This window comes from Thamnophis sirtalis, unplaced genomic scaffold (genome assembly GCF_051295495.1).
Source record: "Thamnophis sirtalis isolate CommonGarterSnake01/CBP01778 unplaced genomic scaffold, rThaSir2_p1.2 scaffold_14, whole genome shotgun sequence".
Taxonomy (NCBI): domain Eukaryota; kingdom Metazoa; phylum Chordata; class Lepidosauria; order Squamata; family Natricidae; genus Thamnophis; species Thamnophis sirtalis.
This window is the reverse complement of record NW_028261394.1, coordinates 41,206,541-41,221,829: the sequence shown is the minus strand read 5'-3', so window position 1 is coordinate 41,221,829 and position 15,289 is coordinate 41,206,541. Positions and strand designations below refer to the sequence as shown.

Genomic DNA, 15,289 nt, shown 5'->3' with positions numbered 1-15,289 from the left:
AGCTGGAGTTGCAAACAGCTAGTTGACAACGGTTTCCTGAATTCAGTTCTTAGTTCATTATAACGCATCTGAATGATAAAGGTTGGCTTTGACCAGGACTCTGGGGGTCCCAACAGCCAACCCCATTTATGTTAGGGTGTTTAATGAACTCAGACGTCCAATGAGGTTCCCTTGTTTTTGCCTTGGTGACTTGGAAAATGGACCAATAGGAGCCCAACCATGGTTAAGCACTGCACTGCCTAGTGTTATCTTACATCATGCAAATTATTAAAGGACTTCCACAGTTCGTAATAGCTCTTTTATTGGTAAAGGCCTTTTAAAAAGTCATCCGAGAACAGGATGAAAAATGCCAGAAGGCAGGAAAAACAAACCCATGATCGAACATCACAATGTTAGCTTGACTTGGTAATTGTCCTTGACATTAAAAAAAAAAATGAAACAACTCCCACAGTTTAATTATTCTGAAACCATTTGAAGATCCTATCCATCGAGGCTTGGAAGCAGATCTGAGAAAATGGCCATCACTAGCCAAGGACAATTAAACGGCCTGTTAATTCCCTTGCAGTCATGACAAATTGTGATAACTCAGCCCTAACAGTGATTATATTACGCACCATGCTCAGAGATGTAATAAACCCCAAAATATCAGAAATCAAAAGGCACCGTAAAATACAGTTCCCAAACACAAGGCAAACTAGAAGTTGATGTCTTACAGTTGGGAATAAATGAAAAGTAGCCCTACTTTCCATTTTTAAAAAGTACAAAGAAAAGTTATACCTCTGTAAAAACATTATTTAGAAACATGTAAAGTTGACATAATTTTCATTGGCATTAAAAAGTTAACACAAGAGAATATATTAAAAAAAACAAAAATTACAAATGCTCATTTCCCATCCGTACCATATGAAAATGTTTTACTTACAAAAATATATATATTTTAAATTGCAACTGCTCAAGATGAAGCATAACGTTCTCTTACATTGAGTGACTACATACATGGCAACTTACAGATTTAGGGGGAAATTGTCCCTGATTTGAGAACTGTTATCACCCTCTTACAAACTGATGCCATCAATAAAATACCAAATATGATTTAAGAGCCAACCAACTATAATTTTTAGTATAATCTAAGAAGGTCAGTTCAGAATTCAACAGAACTTACATCCAACCAAGCATAGTAACCATTAAGAAAATAGTGTAGCTAGTAATTTCCAGCGGAAAAGATGTTTCGATATGAAGGTTTTGGAAAATGGCTCAGTTACTCAAAATAATGTATAATCTTGGTAGTGAAGATTAAAACTTTTTGAGTACCAACATTTATTATATTGTTTGTAACAACTCAACTCACATGACAAACTTCGATATGAGGAACCTTCAAGTGCATCAAATGTGTAACTCCCATCGTATCTGAAGAGCTTTAGGTGGGAAGCAGTTCTAAATCTTATTTTATGATACCCAAGTGTAAGAGATGTCTTGGAGGTGGAGAAGAGGTATTTCAAAACACAACTAATGGCTATCTCAGTCTTATCTGGCAAAGAGCCATTGGCCCTTCGGTGAAGCAATCTGGGAAAAAGAAGCTTAAACGATCCTTGGAGATGCCGCCTTAATGAATTCACTAAGAAGAGGACATTCAATCTTTCCTTCTTCTGGAAATTCAACCTGATTAATGAAATTCCATGTGCATTTTTCCTTCTACTGTATGGTTGAATCTTGTTAAGAGGTTTGACACCAAGGTTGAAACATGGATCTAAGTAGCAAGATCAATCCTATTTGGTCAAGCATTCTCTCTCCTATCCTGTCCTATTATTTATGTTTTATGGAGACTGGCAGCCATTTGTTGAAATGCTATAGTGTCTCCTGCTTGAGCAGGGGGTTGGACTAGAAGACCTCCAAGGTCCCTTCCAACTCTACTATGTTTTATATTCTGCTACCATACAAGAACTGGTTATCCAAGGATCAGCCTTCTAGTACACTGAACAACATTTACTGATTTAAGAGAGTTTGAGTGAATGGCTTCTAAACATTTAAAATTCAACAAGCAGGAACACCGTTTGAAGCAGACCAAATTTCCAAGCCAAGTCCCAGTCTAATATCTATTTAAATTCAAGTGACAGTTCTGAAGGCATCTGAATATTCAGAGAGGCAACATCAAATTGGACCCTTTCTTATTGCTCAAATCTTGTCTCCGTTGGCCCCTTTACAATGATTCAAGAGCAATCAGAAACCTTTTCATAAAGAACATTGAACAAGAAAACCAGAAGTTTTTATGAGCAGATGTTCCTTGGTTATCATCAACTTGCTTTTACCATGCAAAGATGTAATCCAATACCCCCAACAATACTAATAATAATTCTTGTTCTTCTTCTTCTTGTTGTTCTTCTTCTTCTTTCTTTCTTCTTCCTCCTCCTCCTTCTCCTGCTTCTCCTCCTCCTTCTTCTGATACTTTATCCAAAGTAACCAGGCATTTATTTTCCAAAATGTTCCTACTCAGATGTCTGCAACCAAGTTGCTCCCTGCCCCCAATTTGTTAAGACTTCACACTCATCATGGCCAAAGGAACCTTTAACCCACTATTTCTACCTTGGAAACAGCTGGCCAAAATTAAGTAGGAATTTAAGTATTGTTATAGTCCCCTAAGTCTCTTCCCAGCTCCTGTCCTGTGACTTATTTTTCAGCCACGCTTGTAAATAGATGAAGCGACCTTTCTTCTTCTCAAAGAAGACAAATGTTGTATTTTGCAAGTTGTGGTAACCTCGCCAGGAATTCAAAAGGCACTCAGTTGAGTCTCTGATTGTCGGAACAAAATCTTGGGCCTCTTATTTGATCCCGAAACAGGAGAATTTAATACTATTTGCAAAAGATTTCTGTCTAACTCTCATAAACAGGCTGGAGTTCAGAATAACTCATCTGTACTTTTATTTACCTATACAACTGTAGTTTTCTGAATTGGTTTGGGGTATTCTGGTATCTTCTTTTTTTAAAGAAAAGCATAGAAGAACGTTTATCCATACCTGAACGTCCAATCTAATCAAGTTTTGCTTGGAACAAAGGCAAATTTTGCAACATCCCACTTTGCAACCAATGACTGCATTAATAAATCTTTTAATGCATTTCCTGTATCTTATTTTAGTTAAGTTTGTTCCAGTATTTTAATAGTCTTTTCTATCAAACTGAAACTCTAGTAATTGTAATTCCACCATGAATTTGATTTAAAAAGACAGCCCCAAGAAGCATATTTTTCTATCACCACTTGAATATACTTTCGAAGATACAGTCTTTTAAAAAAAAAAGAGTCTTTATTTTAAGAGTATTCCTCCAGAAATTTTATATGGAAATCTTTCACTTTCTTCAATAAGATCTTTAGTTTCTCTGCTTGCGGGAGAATCGTCATCCTAGAAGGAAAAGAAGAGGTACTTGAATAAAGATCGTGTGTAAATTACAAGGGAAGAATTTCAGCGTAACCTGGGCAAGAACATCTGTAAGGTCAGGCCTACCTAAAGTGGTAAGTTCCTTCTCTCTGGCCAAATCCGCTTCCAGGAACGACACAGATTCCAGTTTCTTCTAGAAGTTTCATACAGTAGAACATGTCGGGAGCCATTTGATGGGCCTGGAATAATTTGAAGTGAAAGGAAGTTAATTACTAATCACACAGTCCTTTCAAATTGCTCTGAGATTATCTGAAGAATAGGGTAGGGTGGAGTGGAATGGAATAGAATGTAAAATGAATGGAATAGAATATAATGTAAAATGAATGGAATTGAATGGAATAGAATGTAAAATGAATGGAACGGAATAGAATAGAATGTAGAATGAATGGAGTGGAATAGAATAGAATGTAGAATGAATGGAGTGGAATAGAATAGAATGTAAAATGAATGGAATTGAATGGAATAGAATGTAAAATGAATGGAATGGAATAGAATAGAATGTAAAATGAATGGAATAGAATGTAAAATGAATGGAATGTAATAGAATAGAATGTAGAATGAATGGAGTGGAATAGAATAGAATGTAAGATGAATGGAATTGAATGGAATAGAATGTAAAATGAATGGAACAGAATAGAATAGAATGTAGAATGAATGGAGTGGAATAGAATAGAATGTAAAATGAATGGAATTGAATGGAATAGAATGTAAAATGAATGGAATGGAATAGAATAGAATAGAATGTAAAATGAATGGAATGGAATAGAATAGAATAGAATAGAATGTAAAATGAATGGAATAGAATAGAATACAATATAAAATAAATGGAATAGAATAGAATGTAAAATGAATGGAATGGAATAGAATAGAATTGCTAGGTTGGCAGAAGCTGGGACAAGTAACGGGAGCTCACTCCATTACGCGGCGCTAGGGATTCGAACTGCCAACCTTTCTGATCGACAAGCTCAGTGTCTTAGCCACTGAGCCACCACGTCCCTTATTCAATGCAGTTTAATTAGTGCATATAGACAATACAACGTACCAAGTGTATGCACAAACTCAACCCGTTTTGTTGTCATTGTGGCTTAGCGTGATGCCCAAATTTTCTACCTAAAAGCAAGAGAACTGCTCCCGTTCAGCTGCCGCAACATTTCTTACAGAGAGGATCAAGGCATTCTCACCTTTGCTATTTCAATGGCCTTGGCCGGGATGAAAATTCGTGGGAACGCGTACATGGCCCCTTGAAGTGGGTTGCAGTGGAGCCCCGGCACTTGACTGAACAAGTCTTCAGTTAGTTTGGCTTTCATTGCAAGGTTGTTCAAGACGGACTCCTTTTCCTGCGTGGTCAAGAAAAGCAAAAGAATGTCACACAGCGGACACCTCAACTGGGCAGTTCAAACCAGCTGGGACTATTTTGCAGCTCTTAAGGTAAAGATTTGGAGAGACCTCCTGCTGCCAATGACCTCCCACAGACCCATTAGATCTCATAGGGTTGGCCTCCTCCGGGTTCCATCTACCAGCCAATGCCACCTGGCTATTACCCGGGGGAGGGCCTTCTCTGTGGCAGCTCCGGCCCTCTGGAATGAACTCTCCGCAGGGATTTGGACCCTCACCTCTCTCCAGGCCTTCCGAAAAGCCGTCAAAACCTGGCTTTGCCGGCAGGCCTGGGAGTGATGAGTTCCCTCCCCTCTCGACATGTATGGTTGTGCGGCTGTTGCCTATTTTTATTATTTGTATTTTGTCTTTTTATGTTCCCCTTTTTCCCCCTTGAATTGTTCGCTACCCTGAGTCCTCCCGGAGAAGGGCGGCATACAAATAATAAAATACAATACAATACAATACAAGATTCCCCTTGTACATCTGTGCTAGTTGTTCCTGACTCTAGGGGGTGGTGCTCATCTCCGTTTCAAAGCCGAAGAGCCAGCGCTGCCCGAAGACGTCTCCGTGGTCATGTGGCCGGCATGACTAAACGCCAAAGGTGCACGGAACGCTGTTACCTTCCCACAGCTTTTACTTTATTTCTTAGAGTATCAGTTCTTCCAAGTTTTCAGCACCGTCCAGTCACCATCTAAACTTCCCTCCGTCTAATTTTTAGTACATAAAATGAGAGCAGACCCCCCCCACTCTCTACTAGCACTGATGATGTTACCTAGTTGGGCAATGAAACGTCTGCAAGAAAACCACCAGGCTCAGAGAATACCAAACAGCCTACATCTAAACTTCCATCATCCCATCATCTGCATTTTCCTGGCTGGAGAACAGAAGAAGCTTCTTAGATTCAGTATCTTGTATCTCACTAACTAAAGAAACCATGGACAGGATGAATGAGGGAATAAGCCAAAAAAATATTCCTGCAAGGAAGACCCAGCCAACTGTGATAGTTCTTTGTAACTTAAAATTACCCAGTATACACTTGACTTGATTCTTCAGTTCCCTTCAGTTTTGTTAGGCACTGTTTCTGTCAAATATTATCTGGGTTCCTGCGTGAAGCCAGCCAGGGATGTAAATTATCTACAGTCCAATCTAATCATATACGATTCAAGTGTGAATCCAGAAACTATCACCGAAAACATTTTTTTATTGGTGTATTTAAACACCGCCCAGCACTCGAGACAACATTCTCACTCCGGCGTCCTCACATGCTGGTTGGAAACTTTGAAATTTGAAATTTAATAGAATTTGTATGGCGCCCAATCCCATGAGACTCTGGGCGGCTTACAGAGCAAGATAAAAAAACATTTTTAACAAATTAAGAATAAAAATACAGTTGTTAAAATTACACACCATCCATTCTGTCTAAGTGGGGCTGGACATTGATCAACAGCCCCAGGCCTGCCGGAACAGCCAGGTTTTGGTGGCTTTACGGAAGGCCGGGAGAGTGGTAAGGGTCCAGATCTCTACGGGTAGATCGTTCCACAGGGCCGGTGCAGCTGCAGAGAAGGCTCTCCCCCGAGGGGCCGCCAGCCGGCATTGTCTGGCCGACGGCACCCAAGGAGGCCCAACCTGTGAGATCTTGTTGGTCGTTGGGAGGTATGTGGCAGGAGGCGGTCTCTCAGGTAGCCAGGTCCTAAACCATGTAGGGCTTTAAAAGTAACGACTAGCACCTTGAAGCGCGTTCGGAGACCAATAGGGAGCCAGTGCAGCTCGCGGAGGATGGGTGTAACATGGGTGTATCTAGGTACACCCAGTATGGTTCGCGCGGCTGCATTCTGGACCAACTGTAGTCTTCGAACACTCTTCAGGGGCAGCCCCATGTAGAGCGCATTACAGTAATCCAGTCTTGAGGTGACGAGGGCATGAGTGACGAGCAGAGTTAAGTTCAAAGTCAAATTTGAAAAGACACCCGATGGAGGAAGTTTGGATGAATGGAAGATTAGCTACTTTCTTTTTAAAGAGATGTTTGAAAGAGGAAAGGAAATTCTGCTTTGGAAAATGGATCCCAGGCGAATCCTTCAATTGGATAAATCGAAAAAGGTGATTTTTGTCTTGGGTGTTTCTTTTGAACGCCTATTTTTATTCTCGTCTCTTCTGGCTGACAGAAGTTTCAAGAGCTTCTGGTGGTTTTAAGAAGGGTAGGAAAACGAAAACATCTCAAATACATGAACAAACCTTAATGAACTGGGCATAGGATTCTTCCCCAGGCACGGGGGGGTTCACCACGATATCCATAGCGGCTTGACCCGAGACAGGGGGACACAGACGGACAGAGAGGAGCTTAACTAGCTGCCCTTTAATTTCTGGATGCAGGTTTATCACTTCCATGTAGCCTCCTCGGTAGCCACACCTGAAAAGCAGACAGAAGCCACAGGAACAGAAAAGAGAAGAAAAGTGGGGGAAAACGTTGCGGTGAGAAAAACTAGCATGAAATTCTCGCAGTGGCAGAAAGGCAGTCTGTAAAGTCTACAGCTAATGCAGGATCCTATTTTAATCTTCCAAGAAAGGAATGGCAGCTGCTTGGTGGATTAGGCTGGCATATAAGACAGCGTTATGCATTGCGGCAGAGATAAAGTGGTAAAGAATGAATACGGACATAAATTTTCTTTTTTCCCCCCTTTATCATTAAGGTTTAAGTTATTTAAACCATCAGAGTATTAATAATCTCCAATCAACACCATATAAGCAGTGGTGGGATTTAGCCAGTTCCCACCACTTCGGGAGAACCGGTTGTTAACTTTCTGAGCAGTTTGGTGAACTGGTTGTGGGAAGAAATCTTTAGGGCAGAGAACCGGTTGTTAAATTATTTGAATCTCACCACTGCATATAAGTACTATTGGTTGTGGCCTGGCAGCAGATTCAGACAGTGAGGAGGTTGGGGAGGAAGATGGGCCAGTCCTGGAGTCTGGGGGAGGCTCTGATGAGGGATCTGTGTCTGGAGGCAGAGAGTGGGCTAGAGACGTATGCCAATTATCAGCTGCCTTCAGAGTCAGACATCAGTGAGGCAGAGGAACAGCTGGAGCCTGTTCCCAGTGTGCGCATGCGCAGAGCTGCCAGATGAAGGGAACAATTAAAGAACAGGGGTTGACTTGGGAGTTAGGCCATAAGTGGACGATGAATGGCCCCTTCCATAGGAAATAAAAGAGGAGCAAAAGGGGAGTGGAGTTTGCAGGAGACCATTAGTTCGCTTAATTGGTTCATGACTCTTTGAGATGATATCAGCCTGGCAGCTCTCCAAGAGCTGCGACTGTAAATCCTCCCTGGAAAACCTTTCTGGATGTGAATGAGCAGAATTCACAGTCAATTAATAAAAGGGATTTTTGTCGGGACCAGGAGTTTGCTTCATGCTGTTGGGGCGCCTACTACGGTGTCCAAATAATATAAGATACCACTTGTTTTGGCAATAGTAACTATTTAAAAAAAACAACCGACATGCTACACCTATACAATTCAAGCCTCACCCCTTTTATACGAAAGAAGGTTTAACTTTTTCTGACCATCCCAGAGTAACCACAGCAAGTGATTTTAAGTAAATGGATTAAATTTATGTTTACCGACAAAGAAACAAATATAAATTCAACACAAAAATGGTTTGTGGGGAAAGCTACTGCCTGCGAAGGCCCCTGGTTTGGTTGGGTCTACACCAAGTTGCCCCGATAGAAAACACTCTTAAGCAAATGGGATGCTGCACGGCAACAATTCCGCCCTCGGACGATGAAAACTTACTCGCCCATGTAGCCCTTGGAAGTGGAATGAAAAGAAGCGAGTTCGACATTATTCCAGTAATCGGGTCCCATCTCGTAAAGGATTTTTTTGAAGGAGTGGAACTGGCAATCCTCCGAGTAGACGTTGTCTTGATACACCTGCACCCCAGGAGAGACACAATTTCAGGGAGTCCTCGACTTATGACCATTACGGAGCCTACCCAAAGCTAGGTCAACACAGGACCCATGCGATTTTTATGACCTTGCCTTGCAGCAGATGGCGAGCGAATCGACATGGCTATTATCTGAACCCAGGAGTGGACTGTTGGGGATTCGCAGGGGTTCGGGAGAACCTCTAGCTAAGATTCTGTGCAGTTTGGAGAATTCCCCCTCCAAATCCCACTCCTGGCTGGCCGCGCCCACCTCTCAACTCCCCTCCCAGGAGTCCCCATGCAGCTCATTTTGGAGGCAGGTAAGTGCAGGGCAAGCACGGAGGCTCAGGGAGGGTGAAAAATGGGCCTCCTGGAAGTTCGGGAAGGTCGGAAACAGGTCTTCTGAGGGCCTCCATAGTCTGGGGAGGCCATTTTCACCCTCGCTTTTAATAAAAGGGTTTTTTGTTGGGACAAGGACTTTGCTTCCTGCTCTTGGGAAATCTCGGTCAGAACAATTGCTGTCTCCGAGGCCGAATATTTTCATTACCTCGTCAGCCAGAAGAAACAGCTTCTCTTCCGAGGCAAAGTGTATCACCTCTTCAATACATTTTCTATTTTGAACTTGACCTAAAATTCAGGAAGAAATAGGAAACAAAAAGATTCAAAGCACTCCTCCTTTCCAATGAAACAGAGGTTACATCAATCATTTCTTCATTCCAGAACAAAAGAGAGACTGTCTCCGCTTTAGGTGTGAGGGTCAGGGAGGGTGTACAAGGGTGCCCAAAGCTGTGAGGGATGTACAACAAGAGGGGCATGGGGATGGCGTTAGGGAATGCACAAGGGATGCATGGTGCGGGTTGGGATAGATGTGCAGGAGGTGTGGGCACAGCTCAGAGAGGGTTGGAGGGGGTCTGCAAGTGGCCAGCACAAGCGCAGAATGGTTGGAAAAAGTTGCATAGATGGGGGACACCTACCCTGCTGACGTGTGACTTTTCCTGCCAGCTTCCCCAATGACTTTCTGGGGAAGCCAGCAGGAAAGGTTGCAAATGCCAAACACGCAATCACTTGTAAGTGTGAGCCAGTTGCATACAATCACATGACTGCAGAGATGCTAGGATGACCCAACTCTAAAGACCGGTCATAACCAACATTTTTCAGCATTGTTGAATGTGGGCTGAACAACGGTCGTAACTCGAGAATTGCCTGTACACCAGTGGTGGGTTTCAAAAATTGTTCGAACCTACTCTGTGGATGTGGCCTCCTTTGTGGGAGTGGCTTGCCATGTGACCGGATATGAAATTATGAATTAGTACTTAGGTGGGTCCAAGTAGCTATTCAGAAACTCTAGCATTGAAGCATGCAAGTCTTAAAGCTGTCAAGTTACAAGATCCTTGCACCCCTAACCCTTTAGAAAAAAAAAACTAGGGGTCTTCAAACCTGACAGCTTTAAGACTTGTGGACTTCAACTCCCAGAATTCCTCCTCCAGTCACGTTGGCTCAGGAACTCTGGCATTGAAGCATGCAAGTCTTAAAGCTGTCAAGTTACAAGATCCTTGCACCTCTAACCCTTTAGCAGTGGTGGGTTTCAAAAAATTTTGGAACCTCTTCTGTAGGTGTGGCCTGCTTTCCGGGTCCACTGGTGGAACCTCTTCTAACCGGTCTGGTAGATTTGACGAACCGGTTCTACCGAAGAGGTGCGAACTGGTAAGAACCCACCTCTGATGGTTAAAGAACGATTATGGAAGGCTCCGGTTAATAGAGATGTCATTGCTTGCTTGAAATCCGCATGTTTTAAGAAGGATTTTCATGAACATTACTGAACACTTTGGACAAGCCCACCTCTGCTGTACACAGACATCATGATTTGAGAGAGAAGTGCGACAGAGAAGTGTGAAGAGCAGACCTGTACAAATTTTGCACACCTGTGGGGTTTCCAGGATTGATGATGCAGAGAACCTTGGGATTACAGTACGCTTTGGCTTCGTGTAAGGAGCGGTGCAATTCATTCACATCTAGGGCCCAGCAGTTCTCTTCATCTAGGTAATAGTTCACCTGGATGGCATCCAATTCGGAAATGGCAGCGGAATATAAAGGATACTGAGGAATCGGGATCATCACTCCGGTCCGGGATCTCCCTCCCCCAGAGGCGAGGATCTTGAGAATGGTCTGGAAGATTGAGGAGAGATAACTTCGATTAGAATAAGGGGTGAAATCTAGTTATCTTCGCTACCTATTTGCAAATGTGAGCACATGCGCCATGTGATGATGTCTGGGGCGGGTGGGCGGAGACTGCTACTGAGCACGCCTGCAAAGGTAAGTAGAACAGCGAGGGGGGAGAATTGCTGTCCCACGCGATTTAGATTAGCGCTAATATAAATCGCGGGTCGCAGTTGATCGTCAGAAATACCGGTTCGCCCGAACTGTAGCATTTCAACCCTGATTCAACTGTAGCATTTCAACCCTGATCTGGAACGAGCTCCCCGTGGAGATTCGTACCCTCACCACCCTCCAGACCTTCCGCACAGCCCTCAAGACCTGGCTATCCCGTCAGGCCTGGGGATAAAGATCATAACCTGTCCCCACCCGAATGATGAATGTTGTGTTTTATTTTTACTTGCACTGTTTTCATGTTTATTGTTTTATTGTCTTGTACCCCCCCTTCCCTATAAATTGTAAGCCGCCCTGAGTCCCCTCAGGGAAAAGGGCGGCCTATAAATAATAAACTCATAAACTCATTAGAATTTTCTTTGGTCCTTGAACTGCATTAAACATACATCAGTATCTTTTGGGGTTAGGAAAAAAGAATCCACCAGAAAAGAACGTTTAAGAAGATTTTGAAAAGGCTGAATCAGTAGAACGTCTGATCCAGAAATACTGGACAGGTAGTCCATGGGTTACAACCACAATTGAGCCCAAAATTTATGTTGCTAAGCGAAACATTTGTTAAGTGAGTTGGCCCCATTTCATGACTCTTCTTTCCAGAGTTATTAAGTGAATCATTGCATGTGTTAAGATACCCTGGGTTCTGGGAAGTCAGGAGAGGGAAGGCTGGGGGGGGGGATTGGGGGGGTTGGGGGGGAGGGAGGGATGAATATTAGGCTTGACGAGAGGTGTTAGATTTTAATGTAATATGATTGCACATGTATACTGTCTTCTCTTATTTTTTCTTTAAAACTAAGATATGGAAGCATAAATATCATCAACATAGAATGGAGTTTGCTCAGAAGCGGAAATACACCAATGAGAGGAAGAGTGGGAAACAGAAGAGAGAAGAAAGATGGGAAGAGAGGGATAGGAGAGGGTAAGGATGGAAGATGAGGAGGATAAGGAGGAGTGGAATGAAGTGAGAGGAGAAGGAGAAAGACTTGTGGACTAGCAATAGCAATAGCAGTTAGACTTATATAACGCTTCATAGAGCTTACAGAGTCAGTATATTTCCCCCAACAACAATCCGGGTCCTCATTTTACCCACCTCGGAAGGATGGAAGGCTGAGTCAACCCTGAGTCAGTGAGATTTGAACAGCCGAGCTGCAAAACTGCCGTCAGCTGAAGTAGCCTGCAGTGCTGCATTTAACCACTGCGCCACTGGCTGAGGAATTCTGGGAGTTGAAGTCCACAAGTCTTGAAGTTACCAAGGTTGGAGACACCTAGTGTTCTGGGTGATCTTTACAGCCAGAATATTACAGCCAAAACAAAGGAGAGGAGGAAATGTTGAGGCCAGAGAGAAAGAGATTTCTACCCTTAGCAAACTAGGTTAAGCAGTTCTTTTCTTGTTCTTTCATGCAGTCTGAATAAACCTGGATTCTTGGTCCCAAACATGAGGAACCTCACATCAGAAGATGCCCCCAATGCCACCTACAGCAATGCCGTCGCTCGCTCCCGTGGTCAAGTAAATGTTCTCTGGATCGGCGGGGACACCCCCATCTCGCCGCTCAATGTATGCCGCTACATCTTCACGGATGCAATTGACTCCTTGGCTGGCACTGTACGAGCCTGCGAAAGGAAAGGAAATTGTCAGCCTGCGAAACCCACGAAAGATTTGTTGAGATTCTTCTAAGAAGTTTCCTAACCCTCTATCTGTAACTTCTGCCCATCAATTTGATCAATTGACATGTTCAGAGAACATAAAGATTAAATCTGGGGCAGATTTTCCCCCTCCCCCTTCTGCTTGAAAGCAAAACAGATCAAGCAACACATTTATCACTTCAAGTTGAGGCACAATGCACAAACACTGCTCCTCGTGAGCACTGATGATGTTACCTAGTTTGGTAATGAAACGTCTGCAAGAAAACCATCAAATCCAGAGAGCACTAAGAACCCTCATAGTCAGAGTTCTCCTACACTCCTCTTAGTGAGAGCACAAAACGTTGGGTCCTTTACAACAAACAGAATAAAAACATACCCAGGACACACAGGGAGCAGGAGAGCTTTGAGTAACACTTTGGAGAAAGGTGATGTCCCGATTTATGGTTCAACTGTATCTTGTAAGATTTTTTTTTAACTAGAGCCACAGAGATCAGTTCAGTTGTTCAGTTGCGTTTATTTATAGGCCGCCCTTTTCCCTGAGGGGACTCAGGGCGGCTAACAACTTATGGGAGGGGAAGATGTACAATAACATAAAAATACAGTATGTAGTTAAGATCAAACAACATTCATTCAACATTCGGGCGGGGGCAAACTATGGTCTTTACCCCCAGGCCTGGCGGGATAGCCAGATCTTGAGGGCTGTGCGGAAGGTCTGAAGGGTGGTGAGGGTACGAATCTCCACGGGGAGATCGTTCCAGAGGGTCAGAGCTGCTACAGAAAAGGCTCTCCTCCGCGTAGTTGCCAGTCGACACTGGCTGGCAGATGGCACTCGGAGGAGGCCTAATCTGTGGGATCTTATGGGTCGAGAGGAGGTAATTGGCAGGAGGCGGTCTCCCAAGTACGCAGATCCACTACCATGAAGGGCTTTATAGGTAGTAAGAAGCACCTTGAAGCGATATTCTTTTTGTGAGTATTTCAACTTTTCTGTGCACTCTGCTGATGCTGTCTGGATCTCGGAATTTTGGAATATATTTGGAATGATTTTTTTTAACACTCGAGACTGCAGAGATATTCACCAAAGATGGCCCTAGTGTAATGACTCAAGGAGCAATGACATATGTTTCTCATATTGAAATAGTTACATGTATTTTTTTTTTGTTGATATGCCAAGACACATTGATCAAAGCATCTCCAATAACCCCAGGAAGCTCAACCTTGCATGCAAAGAATTTTTTTTTAAAAAGGACTTGTTTTTCAGACATGAAGACGCCACGTACCTCAGCATATACATATTGTGTCACTGTTGCCCAATTATACTTCCTTATATATCAAGTTGAACTAGTTTTAGAATTTTAAAATGTTATTAAGGAAACTTTGAAAAATATGTGGGGACCTAAGGAACTGGATGAACGACTAGAAGGAAAAAGAGACTCAGACAGACTGACCTTCTTGCTACCCTCATTCCATCTCAGTTAACAGTTGGTTTTCCAGTTTGTGATGGGAATGGTGTGTTTCATTTGTGTCGAATGTTAAACTGTGAGACAGTTCCACTGGAAAATTTCTAAATATTTCTGACAGTAAATTATTCCAGCTTAACTCTTTTCTAGACCCAATGGCCTGGGAACATCTTGATGCTGACAATGGTGAGCGTAACACATCATTCTCAAGCAATGTTTCTCAACCTTGTTGTGAAGTCGTGTCCAACCCATCACGACCCCATCGACAATGTTCCTCCAGGCCTTCCTGTCCTCGAAGCATCCCCCAGAGCCCATTTAAGCTCACACCGACTGCTTTGGTGACTCCATCCAGCCACCTCATTCTCTGCCACCCCCTTCTTCCTCTGCCCTCAATCTTTCCCAGTATTAGATTCTTCTCCAGTGAGTTTTTCCTTCTCATTAGGTGGCCAAAGTATTTGAGTTTCATCTTCAGGATCTGGCCTTCTAAAGAGCATTCAGGGTTGATCTCCTCTAGGACAGACTGGTTTGATCACCAAGGGACTCGCAGGAGTTTTCTCCAGCACCAGAGTTCAAAGGCTTCCATTCTTTGGCACTCAGCCTTTCTTATGGCCCAACTTTCGCAGCCATCCATTGCAACGGGGAAAACCATACACTTGACTAGACGCAATTTGGTTGGCAACCTTGCGACATGATAAACCAATTCGGATACCGTCACTTAGCTTGGCCAAGTTAAGATGTGAGGTCTTCCACTCCCAGAATTCCCCAGCCGGCATGCAAATTATTTAGCGAAGGGGTCTTATCCAAATTGGTTCGTTGTGTCGCAAGCAATAAGAAATGAAAAGTGAAAATAAATGGAGCAGGGTGGGGGGGGAAGGTTTCTATCCAGCAGAAGATATTCCTCCAATTTCAGAGTCCAGAATGACCGACAACAGAGACGGCCAGGATCTAATGTGAAAAAGTGATAGAAGTACCTAAGCTGTTGCCTCCACAGCCTTGTAAGATCCGCCTTGCCCTCTTCTTGGAGTCTTCTGGGAAACTGGGGCTGTCCAGCAGGATGGGGTAAGTGCAAAGTGCCACCACCTACATCA

General features: G+C 43.2%; 1 protein-coding gene across 1 annotated transcript in view; it reads right to left on the bottom strand.

The window, feature by feature from the left end:
* Window positions 1-284: 284 nt before the first annotated feature.
* The window catches only part of GPT2 (glutamic--pyruvic transaminase 2), a 28,062-nt gene continuing 13,057 nt past the window's right edge, over window positions 285-15,289 (bottom strand). Inside the window, exons 4-12 of the mRNA XM_087729454.1 lie at window positions 15,173-15,281; window positions 12,578-12,711; window positions 10,641-10,884; window positions 9,266-9,345; window positions 8,589-8,725; window positions 7,038-7,212; window positions 4,610-4,765; window positions 3,495-3,607; window positions 285-3,392 (exon numbers count right to left, since the gene is read on the bottom strand). Of these exons, the coding sequence (XP_087585580.1) occupies window positions 3,302-3,392; window positions 3,495-3,607; window positions 4,610-4,765; window positions 7,038-7,212; window positions 8,589-8,725; window positions 9,266-9,345; window positions 10,641-10,884; window positions 12,578-12,711; window positions 15,173-15,281 (1,239 nt within the window). The 3' untranslated portion in view covers window positions 285-3,301. The remainder of the gene's footprint in view (window positions 3,393-3,494; window positions 3,608-4,609; window positions 4,766-7,037; window positions 7,213-8,588; window positions 8,726-9,265; window positions 9,346-10,640; window positions 10,885-12,577; window positions 12,712-15,172; window positions 15,282-15,289) is intronic.